This window comes from Jaculus jaculus, chromosome 2 (assembly GCF_020740685.1).
Source record: "Jaculus jaculus isolate mJacJac1 chromosome 2, mJacJac1.mat.Y.cur, whole genome shotgun sequence".
NCBI lineage: Eukaryota > Metazoa > Chordata > Mammalia > Rodentia > Dipodidae > Jaculus > Jaculus jaculus.
This window is the reverse complement of record NC_059103.1, coordinates 20,322,198-20,338,658: the sequence shown is the minus strand read 5'-3', so window position 1 is coordinate 20,338,658 and position 16,461 is coordinate 20,322,198. Positions and strand designations below refer to the sequence as shown.

The 16,461-nt window shown below is 46.4% G+C and overlaps 1 protein-coding gene across 2 annotated transcripts in view; it reads left to right on the top strand.

The window, feature by feature from the left end:
• The window catches only part of Ctdp1 (CTD phosphatase subunit 1), a 68,597-nt gene that overhangs the window by 10,355 nt on the left and 41,781 nt on the right, over nucleotides 1–16,461 (top strand). For both annotated transcript variants that reach the window (XM_004662633.2, XM_045144084.1), the window contains exons 2-7: nucleotides 3,662–3,745; nucleotides 4,353–4,446; nucleotides 4,859–4,987; nucleotides 7,674–7,824; nucleotides 13,900–13,990; nucleotides 15,846–16,012. In XM_004662633.2, coding sequence (XP_004662690.2) covers nucleotides 3,662–3,745; nucleotides 4,353–4,446; nucleotides 4,859–4,987; nucleotides 7,674–7,824; nucleotides 13,900–13,990; nucleotides 15,846–16,012 — 716 coding nt within the window. The remainder of the gene's footprint in view (nucleotides 1–3,661; nucleotides 3,746–4,352; nucleotides 4,447–4,858; nucleotides 4,988–7,673; nucleotides 7,825–13,899; nucleotides 13,991–15,845; nucleotides 16,013–16,461) is intronic.

Sequence of the window (16,461 nt, the reverse complement as noted above, 5' to 3'; positions counted from 1 at the left end):
TCTGTGAGTTCTGGGGATCAAACTCAGGTCCTCATGACTGCACCAGGTGGTCTTCACTGAACCATCTCTCAGCCTCCTAAATTCTTGCATTCTTAACCTTTATAGATAGAAAGCACATGTCAAGACCTCGGGGTTTTGAGCTTGTTTGTCTGTCTGTTTGAAACCAAGCTATGCAATAAGGGATGCAGGGGTACTCGAGTGGTCCTGTATTCCAGGTCCTGCAGGGGCATGGTCCTGGCAGCTTTGTGGTCCTTGTGTGCAATCCTCAGGATGTTTTAGGGATGTCAGCATCCCAGGAGCTCTCCATGGGGATTAGTTCCCTGCCTTCCTCTTCTTGTCAGTTACCATGTCTGCCAAAGCTTCCTTCCTCTCTGGTAGAAGTCACCAACACTTACCATGTCACTTGTATTAAACTGAAATGTTCGCCTCATTCTTGAGTCTTGGAAAGCAGGGTTGGGCACCCACTGGTCATGGTTTCATCAGTCCAGTCTCTCAAGCTGAGCCTATTCCCAGGGTACGTCTCCCCACAGCATCAGTGCTGGGTCCCTGCCCCAGTGAAAGGGTTGGGCAGGGAGCCTGCTAGAGAGGCCTGACCTGTTACCAGTCTTATTCTAAGAGCAGACTCACTACGCAACATCATCCCTGTACTTGCAGGCAGCTCAGTCAGGTAAGATGTGACATGTAAGGGGTCACACAGCTTCCTGGGGCAGACGCAGGAGGTAGAGGCACCCTCCTCACAAGCTTATGGGCAGGGAGACTAGGCGGTCCCAGCAACCTTCCCCCTGTCTGAATTTAAAGTAACTTGGCCCAAGCTGAGGGATCCTAATTTCCAGACCTGAGCAGATTCCAGCGCTGTGCTCATGGCAGTTGGTGAGCTGGTTCTGAAGTTTATGAGGAGATGTGAAGAATCTAGAACAGCCCATTGGAAAGGAGCAGAATTGAGAACCTTCATTACCTGGTTTCAAGACTTTACAGAGCTACAGTGAGTGATCAAGCTGGTAATGCTGGTGTAATACTAGACACATACTAAAATGTGGACTAGAAGATTCCAGAAACAGGCATACAAGGCCCAGAAAGGACAGCAGATCTGAATATCAGACTTGACATAAATGGGTGACAGTTGTACATCCATGTAGTTGAGAGAATAGGTCAGAGGGAGACAGTGGGAGGGCCCCTGCCAGGGATGGTGGGAGCTGAGGGCTGGCATTTGGTCCCACAAAGAAAAAACAGGGGTGTGTCTCCTTGCAGCCTCCCAACAAGCCAGTTCTGCCCACATCTGGGATGTGGCCCAGTGAGACTCACTCACACCTGCATGTGCCAAAGTTGAGTTCAGTGTGAGTTACAGCTACCAGGTGGCAATTTCCTTGGCCACAACAGGAAATGACATACCAATTAAATACCTCCACCTTTACCTTGTACCACCTCAAAAAAAGACCTCAGAAACAGGGTACAAGCATAACAGTGAGACATAAAACTTCTAGGAAAAAAATCTGAGTGACTTTGAGTAAGGCAAGATTGAATGTCAAATATATGAACTCTGCCTCCCCAAGACCTCATAGTCTCCCTTTCTTAAGTTTTATAGTTTTAGATACAAGTGCATTTTGTGATCTATTTTGAGTCAATTTTTGCTTTTTGTTTTCAAGGCAGGGTCTCACTCTAGCCCAGCTAACCTGAAACTCACTATAACCCAGACTGGCCTAGAATCATGGTGATCCTGCTACCACGACCTCCCAATTGCTGGGATTAATTAACGATGTGAGCCGCCACACTTGGCCTGAGTCACCTTGAGAACAAGATAAAAGGCCTAGGTCAAATTTTTTAAATTATTTTACTTTGCTTTCCTGTGGGTGTCTTCATAGAATGGGTGGAAGGCTGTCCTTCCTCCACTAAATTAGTGTCGACCCTTGAGCACATACACATGGCTCATGGAAGTCTCTGTCCCAGACCCCATGCATGAGGAGGCACAGGAGCTAAGTGCCCTGAACCCAGGCCCTAATGCGGAACTATGTTTCTATGGCTTGCAGATTCTTTGAATGGGTAGCAGAGAAGTACTCTGCATAGTTCCTGGAATGCCACCCTGTGGCCCAACCTTGGTCTTGCTCTCTTCACCTCCTTGTTAGGGTGCTGTGTAGGCCAGCAGAATCTGCCAGGGCAGGGACCTAGGCTGTGGTCTGGCAGTGCTCTGCCCTGCCATGAGATAGTCTACCCCCCTTGGGAGCTTTTTTGCTGGAGATGGGTTAGACTAAGAAGCAGAAAGCAGAAAGTGTGTAGAGCAGAGAGGGGTGATGCTGGGTTCTGGAGACTGTTAACTTCACCACGAGGAAGTAATTAGAGAGGCCACAACCACAAACATGAGTTTGACACGCTTCCTAGAGCGTGGTCTCCTGCTCAGTCAGCAGGGTACCTCTCCTGATGTTTTGTTTTGTTTTTTGTTTGGTTTTGGTTTTGGTTTTTTGAGGTAGGGTCTCACTCTGGTCCAGGCTGACCTGGAATTAACTCTGTAGTCTCAGGGTGGCCTTGAACTCATGGTGATCCTCCTACCTCTGCCCCCAAGTGCTGGGATTAAAGGCATGTGCCACCACGCCCAGCTACCTCTCCTGATTTTATAACCTTGACGTTTGTCTACAGTAAGCTCTTACTCCTAGGCAATGACTAGTTGATCAGTGTTTGGACATAGTAAGAAACATAGTTTCTGTAAAAACTAGGAAGGTGGCTGTAGTGGTGCATAACTATAACCCCAACATTTGGGAGTATGAACCAGGAGGATGGTGAGTTCAAGGCCAGTGTGGGCTACATGATCAAACTGTTGCAAAGGCCGGGCAGAGGAGGACAGGCTAGGAACCTTGCAGTCCCGTCGGGGGAATAGATGACTATGAGTCAGTGTGGGTGGGAACAGGAACTTACTATTTTGGAATTATACCAAATTGTCCTTACTGTGTTCAAGGTCAAATTTCTCTTGAGCTCCCTACTAGAAATTTAAAGAAATCTTAGAAATCTTTATGCCTATTGTGATAGTTTGAATGTATGTCCCCCATGGACTCAGGTGTTTTATTAAACTTGTAACTTGGCTGGAGGAGGTGACATTGGGAGAGATCCTGAGGTCCAGCCCAAAGGTGTGCAGAGAGTTTGGGGGAGCCTGCTTGCTGCTTATTCTGTGCTTGCCTGTGGTGCTGGCAGCTTAGATTTATGAATCTATGGAGCCAATTTCTTCCACCATACATAGAACCTCCCCTGGATATGTAAGCTTGAAATAGATCCCTTCCATAAACTACGCCTGGTTTGGATGTTCATCCCAGCAACATGGAACTGTCTACAACACTTATTAAACTCCGTTTTGAGACCATCTTTAAGTCGTCTCCTGACTAAACATCCTTAGTTACTTCTGCTCTTGTGTGTACAGCAGAGGGCTATCTTTTTAACAATTGTCTATGAGAGTATGTGTGTAGGACTGTCTCATTGGTCTTACATGAAAGACCTGCATGTGAAAAGTCCCTTCATTTACAGTCACAAGCTTGTGGTCCTGGTGGCCAAGAGAACCTGGCTAGAGAGATGCAAAACGTAGAGTTGGCACAAGGATGGGCTTCTGTTCCTGCTTGGGTGCCCTTTCTCACACAAGAGATGTTAAAATGTTCATAATTTGTTGTTCCCTTTTATTTTGCAGAGCACTTCTGGTGAGAGTGGAAGGATGCAGCCATCCTGTTGTCATGAAGGGCCTGTGTGCTGAGTGTGGCCAAGACCTGACCCAGTGAGTACCCTTGGGGAGGGAGGCCCTGAGGAGCTCATTCTTTGTGCTTTCAAGAGCATCAGCATTTCTGGAAGTCTTAGACTGTGCTGAATGATCTTCTCAGGTGTGTCAAGAGAGTATACTGGAGATATGTTCTCCTCACTGTAGGGACTGTGGATTGTCTGTCACCTGCCACCCAGAACACCCTGTGCTGGAGGTAGCCGGCCTTTGACATTAAGTCTGCATTTCCTGTGCTCTGAGCTGCCAACCACTGATGCCAAGTGGTCACTGTATTAGTTTAGCAGTGTGGAGAGCTGTCACTACGTTGAGTGCCCGTAAATATTTCCATATGACTATGGTTGATTACCATGGAGAGTTTGACTATGTTTGTGACCAAGTGTGCCCACACATGTGAGCATGGCTGTTACTGGTGTGTCTCATTGCAAGTGTAACCCAGAGCTCCACTTCTCACATTTTTCTGTTTTCTGACAGCGGTGGCATTCACGTAGCTCCCTTCAAAATAGAGTTGAGTGCTCAGATAGGAGTGTTGGTTATGGCTCTGGCTGAAGGTCTCCCGCTCACCGATGTGCTTTCCACACACAGCCAAGCACTCTTCTCCCATTCACAGGTTGCAGAGTAAAAATGGGAAACAGCAGGTGCCACTGTCCACAGCGACTGTGTCCATGGTCCACAGTGTACCTGAGTTAATGGTGAGCTCTGAGGTGAGTAAGGCAGCGTGGGCTGGGCTCTGTAGGGGACCGCGGGAAGTGCATCATCCATCTTCCTTTCTGAGGTGATATATGGATGCTGCATTCCTGAAGTGTGGAGCTAGCATTGGCTCCCCTTTTCCTTGTTTTCTTCATGAGCACCCGTACCCATACAAGTTCCCTGAGGCCCCACAGCTCTTGGCTTTTATATGGCACAGGCCCTCCTGGTACTGCCAACACAACCATGAGGCGGTAGAGGTTCCTCTTAAGCCAGACTCCCTGGGGGCCACGTGGAGGCACACAGCACGAAAGCAGTGATGATGGTATTCGTTAGAAACGTGTGTGTCCTGTGTCTTCATAAAATTGAGTTTCATTTTGCATCCAAGTGTACACACTGTCATTTGGCTTTGTTACTTCTTGACTTCAGCAAGCTGAAAAAATAGCAAAAGAAGATCAGCAGCGGCTACATCGAAACAGAAAACTTGTCCTCATGGTTGACTTGGACCAGACACTGATCCATACCACTGAGCAGCACTGTCCCCAGATGTCAAATAAAGTGAGTGTTGCCAGCCATTGCCAGAGTGGCTTTTACAGCAGCCTTCAGACCCTCTGATTCCATTCTAAAGAACATACTCGTGTTTTAAATGCTTTCTTGTGATCACCTAGATGTGGGGAACAGGCCAATGAGTCGGTGTGATCGATCTCACATGTCTGCTGCATCTGGGCTGTTCTGAGCAGCAGAAAGTGCCCTCTCACTGTCAGCATTTGAGCCTTGTGTGTGTGAGGTCCACACTTGCTGCTATCAATCAAGGTGTACGGGCTCAGATCTGGAAAGACGCATAGCTTGGGCACAGGAGGAATGCCAGTGGAGCCGCAGGTTGGGGAAGATAAGCCGATATGGGGCCTTGTGGTGGATTATTCAGAGCAGACTCATGACTGAGTGTGTGCCAAAGAGAACCCAAGCTGGAGATGAACACACCGCCATGGAGGAAATGACTTCTCCAGGGTGAGAAAGGAAAGGACCAAATACAGAACCCCATTCACATGCCCATCAACTTTCCTGTAAGTCACCCGCTTTCTCCAGATGGATGGAGCCAAGCAGCTGGGCTTCTGGAGCTGAAGGATTTATAGGCAAGAGCTTTTTTGCTTTTTTTTTTTTTTTTTTTTTTTTTCTGAGGTAGGGTCTCACTCTAGCTCATGCTGACTTAGAATTCCCTGTGTACTCTTAGGGTACCCTCAGATTCATGGTGATCCTCCTATTTCTGCCTCCCAAGTTCTGGGATTAAAGGCATGAGCCACCACACCCAGCTTAAGCAAGCACTTTTAACCATGGCGCCAACTCCCTAGTCCCTTTGCAAAAGGATTTGAATGCCTGTTACAGACAGTTCACCCACAGCCAGTAGTCATGTTGCCATCCACATGGAAAGCCTTGGTCAGTATTGAGTTACCACGTTTTAAAAATACTAGCTGAGCTGGGCGTGGCAGTGCATGCCTTTAATCCCAGGAGGATCACCATGAGTTCAAGGCCACCCTGAGACTACATAGTGAATTCCAGGTCAGCCTGGGCTAGAGTGAGACCCTACCTTGAAAAACAAACAACAAATCCTTTAAAATACTAGCTGTTGAGCAGGGTACACAAGGAGTCTTATTTTTTCTTGAGTGTTGCTACAGCCTTACAGGTGTCCCATTATGGTTAGGTCTAGGAATGGAAGATACTAGAAGCTGTACATAGCCCCCAAAGGATCCACCAACAGAGGCCAGATCCTTGGCCTGACTGAAATCTTGAAGGTGTAATGGTGACATGGGAGTGTGGTGAAAACAAGTTGATGGCACCTGTGTAAATTATGGTTTTAAGATTAGGCTAAGAAATAAATTGGTAATCTTGAAGTCACCGAATTCCAGTTTGGAGGCTGAACTTGAGTTTCATTATGGCTAGATTTCAGTCTCCACACCACTTATATTTTTAGTTACATTAATTATCATTGCAGATCATAAAAAGTTAGTAAATATTTTCAGATATTTCATTCACAACAAGTGCTCTCTACATACTGAACATTTTGAAAGGCATGAGGACTTTAAAGATACTGCTCACACGAGCATCTCTGTGTGTGTTGCCTTTGGATTTCTGCATTTTTTAATTAGTTGAATAAGACAACTTGAATTCATTCTCACTTTTAAGGGGTCCAGAAGGCAAGGTGTCTGAGCATCTGCATGTGGTGGCTTAAGCACAGGCAGGCCTCTGCTAATGTCAGTGCTGCTAGGCTGCCTCCATTTTACATCTAGAGACCCCTGTGGCCTCAGTCTGGCCCATGCTGCCACTGAGCATAGCAGTAGGACTGGAGGGCCCAGCCTAGGTGTTTACTTCCTGATACCTGGACGTCAGGTGGCCACATGGAGGAGCGCTACTTAATTCCTTGCTTTAAAGATCCGGGCCTGTTGGACTTCCTACCGTTGAGAAAGAGGAGAGCTCTAGCTAGCATTCTAGTCCCTACATCTTAGCAAGACAGCTTTTTCATTCATGGTGTGATTTATCTAGAACTAGTGAATATTTCCTTTCAGTTGTTAACAATGGTAACTAGGAGTACGAGAGTTACAGCTTAGGTTCCTGAGGAAAGCAGGCTTGTCTGCACACTAACCTGTGAGCAGATTGGGGATACTCTTCATCTGTCAGCATGACATGATCTGAAACACTGGTGTCGCGAAGCACACAAGGAAAGCTGCATCTTAAAGCCCTTGGTTTACCCTCCGCACCTTCAGGTGATGCCACTGATGAGCATGTGCATTAGCTGTTACCAGGGTAACAACACACAGAAGTTGGGGTTGCGACCTGGTGCTGTTGACAAGACTCCTGTAGTGAGGTTGGTGGGAGTGGGATAGTCGTCATCAGAGTTTATGCTGGGTAAGGTTATCACAGGGAGATGTAGTTCTGGGGCTCATCCTGAGTAGGTACAGCAGTTATCGTGATTGATACTTACCGACTTTATAGGTAGTTTATGGTAGCTAGCATCATGGGCAGTTATTAGGGGCAGTTGCAGGTAGTTATTGTAGGCTGTTGTCATGGTGGGTGGTTAACATAGTTATCGAGGTAGTTAATGGCATCCATCATCAAGGGCCTTCCCACACCTTTCCTGTGAAGTCTGTGTTGTTGTTGACCCCCACTGTACCCAGCAGGGCCCACAGCTCGGGTTCTGCCTGGGCAGCTCTCCCTTGAGGCCTCTTCCACTCTTGCCTGATCTTTGCAGGGCATCTTTCACTTCCAACTGGGCCGTGGCGAGCCAATGCTGCATACCCGCCTGCGGCCTCACTGCAAGGACTTCTTGGAGAAGATCGCCAAGCTGTATGAGCTGCACGTCTTCACTTTTGGCAGCCGGCTCTACGCGCACACCATTGCAGGTCAGTCAAGCACAGCATGTGCGTAGCAGGTTGTGTCCTGTCTTGTGGACATTTCTTTCTTTCTTTCTTTCTTTCTTTCTTTCTTTCTTTCTTTCTTTCTTTCTTTATTGCTTTATTTGAGAGAGAGAAAGAGGGAGAGAGAGAGAGAGAGAGGGAGAGAAAGAGGGAGAGAGAGAGAATGGGCATGCCAGGGCCTCCAGCCACTGCAAACGAACTCCAGATGCTTGTGCCACCTTGTGCATCTGGCTTATGTGGGTCCTGGAGAGTCGAACCAGGATCCTTTGGCTTTGCAGGCAAACACCTTAACCTCTAAGCCATCTCTCTGGCCCACATTTCTTCTTTTTACATTGAGAGAGGGAGCATAGGCACACTAGGGTGTGCCACTGCAAATAACCAGACATATACCACTTTGTGCTGCTGGTTTACTTGGCTACTGGAGAATTAAACTTGGGCCATCAGGCTTTACAAGCTAGCACCTTGAACCGCTGTACCATCTTCCCAGCTCCTTTGTGAACACTTTCTCAAAACAGTAATACAGAAATCCAGTGTGCAGGCTGACGGTTGAGGGAGTCACTGGCAGAGACATTCTGCGGGTTGGGCAGGCTGCTGTGCACTGTCTGGTCTAGGATCACAGGTATGTGAAGAGACAGAAAACTTTTATGTGAACATGCACACAAAAACTCTTTCAATGCCTGGTTGAGCATAGATTCTTCGCGTGTGTTTTCACTGAATTTTTTAACTTCCCAAGTGAGCGTTTGTTTGGCTTTCTTGTCTTGGCATGCTGCTGTGCTGGCAATGGCTTCCATGTGCCTTAGGGGGCAGTGGCCACCAGGTGGCAGCACTGGCCGGTGAACGAGTGTAGGATCCCGCCAGGCACACAGTTGCCTCTGGGCCAGGATGGGGAGGAGGTGCATCACTGGGAAGGACACCTGGGCAGCGGCTGCGGAACTTGTTTACTTCAGTACTTTCTAGTCCAGAGGTCTTTAACTGCTCTGTTAACTGTTCTTGAGTAGTGTACAGTCTTCCTTTAGTCTCCAGCATGCTTGTTGGAACATTTCAGAGCAACTTTAGGTTCATGGCAAGGTAAAGCAAAATTAGAGATTTCCCATATCCACCTTCCCTACACATACCCTGCCTCTGCAGTGCACTGGTTATGATTGGTGGACCTACACAAATAAGGTGTTAACCATGAATATGTAAGCAGCATGCTCACATTCACCCACTGTGTAACGGAAATTCAGTGTTGTTTGCCTCTAGTATCGTGGCTCGTGGGTACCTAATATGTGTGATTTGCAGACTCGTGCAATTGTGTGATAGGATGGTAAGCTGACAGTTCAGACTAGTAAAGAACTCTGGTCTGAATGCATATGTTAATCCCTTAGCCAGCAAGGTGAGGATATTAGGAGGTGGCCTTGGAGAGGTTTGTAGGTCATGAGTGCTCTGTCTTCATGAAGGGGATGAATGCTCTTGTGAAAGAGACCCTGGGGAAGTAGCTCATCCCTTTACCAGTGAAGATTCAGCAAGAAGGAGCCATCAACAGCATGGCTTCCACCAGACACTGAAGCTACTAGTGCCTTGATCTTAAACTTACAGCCTCCAGGACTACAAGACACGAATGTGGTTGGTTATAAGTGATCCAGCCTGCATTACGCTGCTGTAGCCGCTCCTGCAGCTCAGACAGCTCTATGTAGAAGTAGACCCGCAAGTCCCCACAGATGCTGTCTCAGGCCCAGGCTTGTGGCCTTGTCCTCGAAACTTTGCCTCTGTGGGTGGCAATTAGTGAGTCACGGGATAATAGTGACAATGGTACCTGCTTTAAGCAGGTGACTAGGAAGAGCTGTCAGCAGATTGTGATGAGCTGTTACATGAGCTCTTTGGCACTTTTATATTTAAGTTGAAAAGAATGTCAGAAAACTTGCAAATTTGGACAAATATTCCTCACTGTCATCATGTCCACATGTGCTCCTTGTTCTCATCTTTTGTATTTATGCATAATCAGACATTGTTTGTCTTAATGTATGTATGTAGTGACGTGCTTTCATGAGATTATTATTCTATCTGTAAGGGTTTGTTATCAGGTAGGTAACAAATCTGTTTCATATGACTACATCATCTGAGCATGTAGACTCAACAAGAGCCAGCATGCCAGGGTCTCAGGGTCAGCTTCAGTACTAGGCAAGAGAACATTTGCTTAAGCAAAGCTGCATCCCTGGGTTTCAGTCAGGTCATCGCCTTGTCAGTAGCATTGACCTCAGGCCATGCAGTACTGCATCTGATCCATGTTAATAATTAATAAGCCCTCAGCGGTAAAGATGAAGAAAGAAGGAATTCCAGGCTGCTTTGTCAGGCTGGAAGTAGAAGGAGTGTGGTGGTCGCATGTAACTTTGGAAGAGCATCTGCATGGCAGTGTCACACACTCAAGCCTGCTGATAGTCTTGGGCTGCTGGGGTTAGTGAAGCAAGTCCTGATGCAGTTGACCTGCGAAGCAGTGTTCCATTTCCATCTGTGGTCTTAGCATGCACCTCTGATGTTCAGCACATCCAGAGCCTGTTGGCCACACCCAGAAAGTGAGATCCAATAGAAGTGTAGGCAATAGCCTTATAAAGATGGGTACCAAGCTGCAGAGATGAGTCAGTGGTTAAAGCACTTGCTTGCAAAGCCTGATGGTTTGAGTTTGATTCCCCCAGTACCCATGAAAACCCAGCAGTATAAAGTGGCACATACATCTGGAGCTCATTTACAAGTGGCAAGAAACCCTGGCACACCCATTCTCATTCTCTCACTCACTTTATTTCCTTGCAAAAAAAAAAAAAAAAAATTAACAAAACAAAAAGTTTGTCATGGTGGCACATGCTTCTAATCCCAGCACTCAGGAGGCAGAGATAAGAGCATCTCCATGACTTTTAGGCTAGCCTGAGACTAAATAGTGAATTCCAAGTCGGCCTGGGCTAGAGTAAAACCTTATCTTAAAGAACAAAAAGAGAGATGGAGGGTACAAAATCCTCCCAGAACAGCCCCTGGGGAGGACTGTGGCTCTGGTATGGTGCCTAAACTATTGGCCTCACATACACCTGCGGACACCGGATCCTTGGTGTGGTTTGTGTGACCCCAGTGGCGCGGTGGGTACAGCGGTGCTCACCTGAGACCGTCGTGAGAAGAGCTTCAGTGCAGTGCTGTGGGAGCCATGTCAGGTTCCAAGGCTGGTGAAACTGTCGAACTGCATTGAACTTGATGCCACAGTATATTTTACCACTCACAAAATGACCTTTCTCTTTACTCCATGCTCTGACTTTCACATGCTGGAATACTTTTCCCACGTCTTATAGATGTTATTTTGGGGCGGGGGGGGTTGTATGTGTGAGTGTATGTGTATGGACACATGTTCATGTGTGTCCATGCAGGTGCCATGGTGCATGTGTTGAGGTCAGAGGTCAAGTTTCAGGTTTTTGCATTCCACCTAGTTTGAGGCAGGGTCCCTCATTCGCTGTTTTGTTTACCAAACTAGCTGGCCTGTGAGCTTTTGGCAGATTCTCCTGTCTCCACCTTCCTTCTTGCCATAGGCGCCCTGGGATTGCACACGCGCCCTGTAGCTTCTGGCTTTACAGGGGTGCTCAGGATCCCAACTCAGGTACTCAGCTTGGGCAGCAAGTGCTTTACCCACGGAGCCCCATCTCCCAGCCCCAAGGTAACTTAGATTCATCATAAAGTATGAGCACTTTCAGATGCATAATATCAATTTAAGACTTTGCAACCTACTTAAGATTAGTGAGCTTTTTGTTCATATAAGTTAGATCTATAGATCAAGGAGTTAATCCCTAGTACCCACATAAAATGCTGGGCTTGGTGGTGCGCACTTGTAATCCCTGTGCTGGGGAAACAGAGACAGCTGGAACCCTTGGACTTGCTGTCCAGGTAGAGTACCTAACTCATGTGCTCCAGGCCAATGAGAGACTGTCTCCAAGGAGGTGGACAGCACTCCTAAAGATGACACTCAGGTTGTCCTCTGGCTTCTACACACTTGCACTTACACACATACATATGTGTACACACATGCCCTCTTCCATACTCCCCCCACCCCAACCAAAAGCCCAGAAGAAAAGTAAACCCAAGAAATCTGTGCTGATCTGTTGGTTGTCACTGGTCATCGTAGAAACACAAAATGTGGTTTTGTGGATTGTTACTTTGCAGAATTGAAGCAGATGTGGGTTTGCTGTCACTGACTACTTCAGGCTCTTTTGAGAAAATAAAAAAATTATTTTTAGGGGCCGGGGAAATGGCTTAACAACTAAGGTGTTTGCCTACAAAGCCTAAGGACCCCGGTTCAACTCCCCAGGACCCACATAAGCCAGATGCACAAGGGGTGCATGTGTCTGTAGTTCATTTGCAGTGGCTGGAGGCCCTGGCGTGCCCATTCTCTCTTTGTTTTTATCTGCAATTTCCTCTCCATGTCTCTCAAATAAATGACTATTTTAAATTATTTTTTTAAATTAAACGACTTAATGAATAGATGTCACGAAGTGTGGAGGTGTCCAGTGTAGTGGAAGCAGGTGCTGTGGCACCAAGACGCATCTCTGCTAGCTACTTAGCATGCGCTACAGAGAGCATCACTCTTCAGCTGGCTGGGTCAGACAAGGGTTCGTGGTGTCGTCTGCATGTGCGACATGAGTGTTGTGTGTAATAGTAGGAATTAAGACTGACTGTCCTGAGTATTTCTACTTCATTGTGTTACTTGCCCCTTTGCCTTCCTGGGGAAAGGGGGCACTGTTGTCCTACTGTTCCTGAACAGTCTGCAAATATCAAATGGAAAATTCCAAAAAATCAGCAGTTCATAATTTATGTCTTATACACCATTCTGAGTGGATGATGAAAGCTCATAGTGTTCCTTCTAGAACACAGACCCCTCTTCTAGTGTGTCCATGCTTTAGAGACTAACTGCGTGTGAGTCACTCAGGACACCCCGTTATAGATCTGCTGTCACTGTATCAACCTGCTTGTATTCACGTTGTCCTTGATTTACTTAATAACAGCCCAAAAGCCAAGAGCCCATGCCAGCAATTCCAATGCCAAAGAGAAGCCAAAAGTGCTTCTTTTAAATGTCATCTCATGATCCCAAAAAGGCTTGAGTACAGTAAGATATTTTGAGAGTGACCATGTTAAGATAACTTTCATTGCAGTTTATTATTAGTTTTACCTTCTTAATGTCTTACAGTGCCTAATCTATCAGCTGAACTTGATCTTAGGCATGTATGTTCAGCAAAAACAGTATACATGGGTTTAGTACTATGTAAGGTTTCAAACATCCACTGGGGGCCCGGGGAATGTGTCCCCTGCACATGAGGGAGACCACTGCATAGTTCTGACATCATTTGAAAGAAAGAAGGCATGTGTGTAGTATTTCCTGTTTGCTTTCATTAAATGACCTGGATTAATACATTTGAATGGTGTGCCTAGTGTTAAGGAACATTATATTGGGCGTGATGCAGAGTTACATCAACTTGACACTCAGACACGCAGCCATCATTTTCTGGTGCCGTGGTCATCTGCTGTGCTGAAGGAACGCCTTCTACTGCTTTGTTTTAGCTGGTTAGCTAAGACAGTGCAATCACATATGACAAATTTTTCAAATTAATTGTGTCATGGACACAAATGTGCTTTGTTTTTGGGAAATTCCACTGTGCATAAAAAAAGCAACCTGGAGTGCTCAGGTCTCAGCTGGACAAGGTGAAGTTCAGTCTGCAGTCACAGTACTTCTTTTTTTTATTACTGTTTTTTTTTTTAATTTTTTATTTATTTTTATTTGAGAGCGACAGATACAGAGAGAAAGACAGATAGAGGGAGGGAGAGAGAATGGGCGCGCCAGGGCTTCCAGCCTCTGCGAACGAACTCCAGACGCGCGCGCCCCCTTGTGCATCTGGCTAACGTGGGACCTGAGGAACTGAGCCTCGAACCGGGGTCCTTAGGCTTCACAGGCAAGCACTTAACCGCTAAGCCATCTCTCCAGCCCCAGTCACAGTACTTTGTGTCTGTGGGAAGGCTGTGTGCATAATGTGACCTTTACACTTTTTCTTTTTGCAGGTTTCTTGGACCCTGAGAAGAAGCTTTTTTCTCATCGAATATTGTCTAGAGACGAATGTATTGACCCATTTTCTAAGACAGGAAACCTTAAGTATGTACCTGGCTAAGTTAGTGTACTTTTCAACTCTCCCTTTAAAAACTGAATTTTGAGCTGGGCGTGGTGGCATATACCTTTAATCCCAGCACTCGAGAGGCAGAGGGAGGGGCATCACCATGAGTTCAAGGCCAGCATGAGACTACGTAGTGAATCCCAGACCAGCTTGGGCTAGACTGAGACCCTATCTCAGGGGGAGAAAAATGAATTTCGAGGAGTGTCAGTTGTATGTTTAACTTTCTTAAAGAATTTAATCTCTTCCAGTTTTAATTATGAGCCATAGAACATTTAGAAATTTGTCTCTGACCTCAGACCCCCCCCCCCCTCTTGCTGCATGGGTCCTGGGTTCTGTTCCGGGCACTTGAGTTCCTCTGTCCTCCCTAGACCCCACAGTCCTGAGCTGGTCTTTAGTGGGCTTTTGTCTGTGCCAGAGCTGGTGCAGTGGTCCTCTACGCTGGCCATGGGTCACCTGCTCCTGCCTTTCATCATCTACCTTCCCGGTCTCGTCCCTGGACCAGCCAGCCTTAGATTTGAGGCCTATTCCAAGGCCTCTGTTGAACTCGTGGCTGTGCAGAGACAGAAAGAAGTGACTCCTCACAGGATTCCAGCTGAAAAGCTTTTGCCTTTTTCCTGAATGGCCATGGAGGGACCTGGATGGGGGCTTAACCCTCACGGCTGCATCCCAAAGCAGAGCAGCCTAGAGAAGGAGCAGGGCCCAGAGGAAGCATCAGTGAGGCATAGCGGCATCCACCTTCACAGTCTGCCTCACACAGTTTCCAAGGTTTCTGAGCCTCGAGTTGAAGGTCAAGGGCAGCCAACCAGCATGTCAGAGTCCCGCGATCTTAGAAACTTGTATGGTACTCATCCTACTAATAATGTATATAACCCTAAATTAAATGACCAAGTTGCCATAGTTTAGCCTATTTCCATTTCTTCCTTTCCATCATCTCTAAGCTTTCGTGACAGGGCTGACTCCTCCCCACTCCTGCTTGTATCCTGAAAGTTCTCAGTTTCTGCCCAGAAAAGGTTGTGTCCACCATTCTCACACACAAGTGTCATACATGTCCATGGTGCTACTTCTCAGGGGCCCTGGGCACCTCTGTGTGGTGGGTGGGAGGAGATGACTAGTACAGGCTAGCTCCTAAGGTTTCATGTTTGGATTGGGGTGCACAGAGGCTTGAAATCTGTTTGTGTTAATATTTAACTAGGAGAGAATATGAAGTGTTTGTTTCAAATGGATCTCATTTTTGCTAGCTAGTATTGGAGTAAGCAGACTGGGCAGGGTGTGGAAGGAGAGAAAGTGTGAGATGGGATTGGAAATTTATCAGGACAAAGCTGCATGAACAAATGTCAGTTAGATTTGAATGGGAATGCTCAACCATGCACAGACCACCTCCTGTGACACTGCTGAAGGTACATTCAGAAGGTGCCAGATGGGTACCCAGTTTTGGACCCTGGTCTTTGGGCTGCCTAGCTATGTTTATAAATAAATTTTACAGGAATGTGGCCTGACCTGTTTGTTTACATGAACTGAGTTTTCAGAGTTGAATCCTGACCTCTGTCTCAACAGGGCTGAAATATTTCCACCTGTCTCATTTGAAAAATAATTTTTGTTGTTGCTTGTTTGTGTTTAAGGAAAATCAATCAGTAATGAAAGTGTAATTATCTTAATGTTACTTTCTCTGGAAACCAGAGTTTAAATATGAGCTAAATAGAAGCACTCTGTAGTGGTTTTAATCTTTGTGATGAATCTGCTTTCAGCTCATTATATGTGGATGTGAGTCCTAGACTGTTCTAAAGATACTATAACTGGTAATCGCTATCTTGTGTAATTGCGCATTTTTGCTTGTAGAAATCTCTTTCCTTGTGGAGACTCAATGGTGTGCATTATTGATGATCGAGAAGATGTCTGGAAGTTCGCCCCCAACCTGATAACTGTGAAGAAGTATGCGTACTTCCCAGGCACAGGGGACGTGAACGCGCCCCCTGGGTCTCGGGAGTCTCAGGCAAGAAAGAAAGGTAGGTAGCCCCCTTCCCATGGTTATTTCTTTTTATTTCTTATCTCTTTGGTTAATATCAAGCCAGAATTCACTATGTTCTTATTTACTTACTTATATTTCAATTTTCCCAAGATTGCTGGCTTTATTTATGTAATGAACACTGGAATATTTGAAAGTCACTCCCTGGACTGGTGATAAAGCTGAGTGATAGACTTCTTCTTACCTAGCACACATGAGGCCCTGAGTCCCATCCTCAGTACCACTAAAATAAATACACTTTATTTTAAAAACTCACTAAAAAAAAAATTTCCAAACAGGAAGGGGGGCTGGAGAGGTGGCTTAGTGGTTAAGGTACTTGCCTATAAAGTCAAAGGACCCAGGTTCAATTCCCCAGGACCCACATAAGACAGATAAGCAAAGTGGCACATGCATTTGGAGTTTATTTGCAGTGGCTAGAGGCCCAGGTGC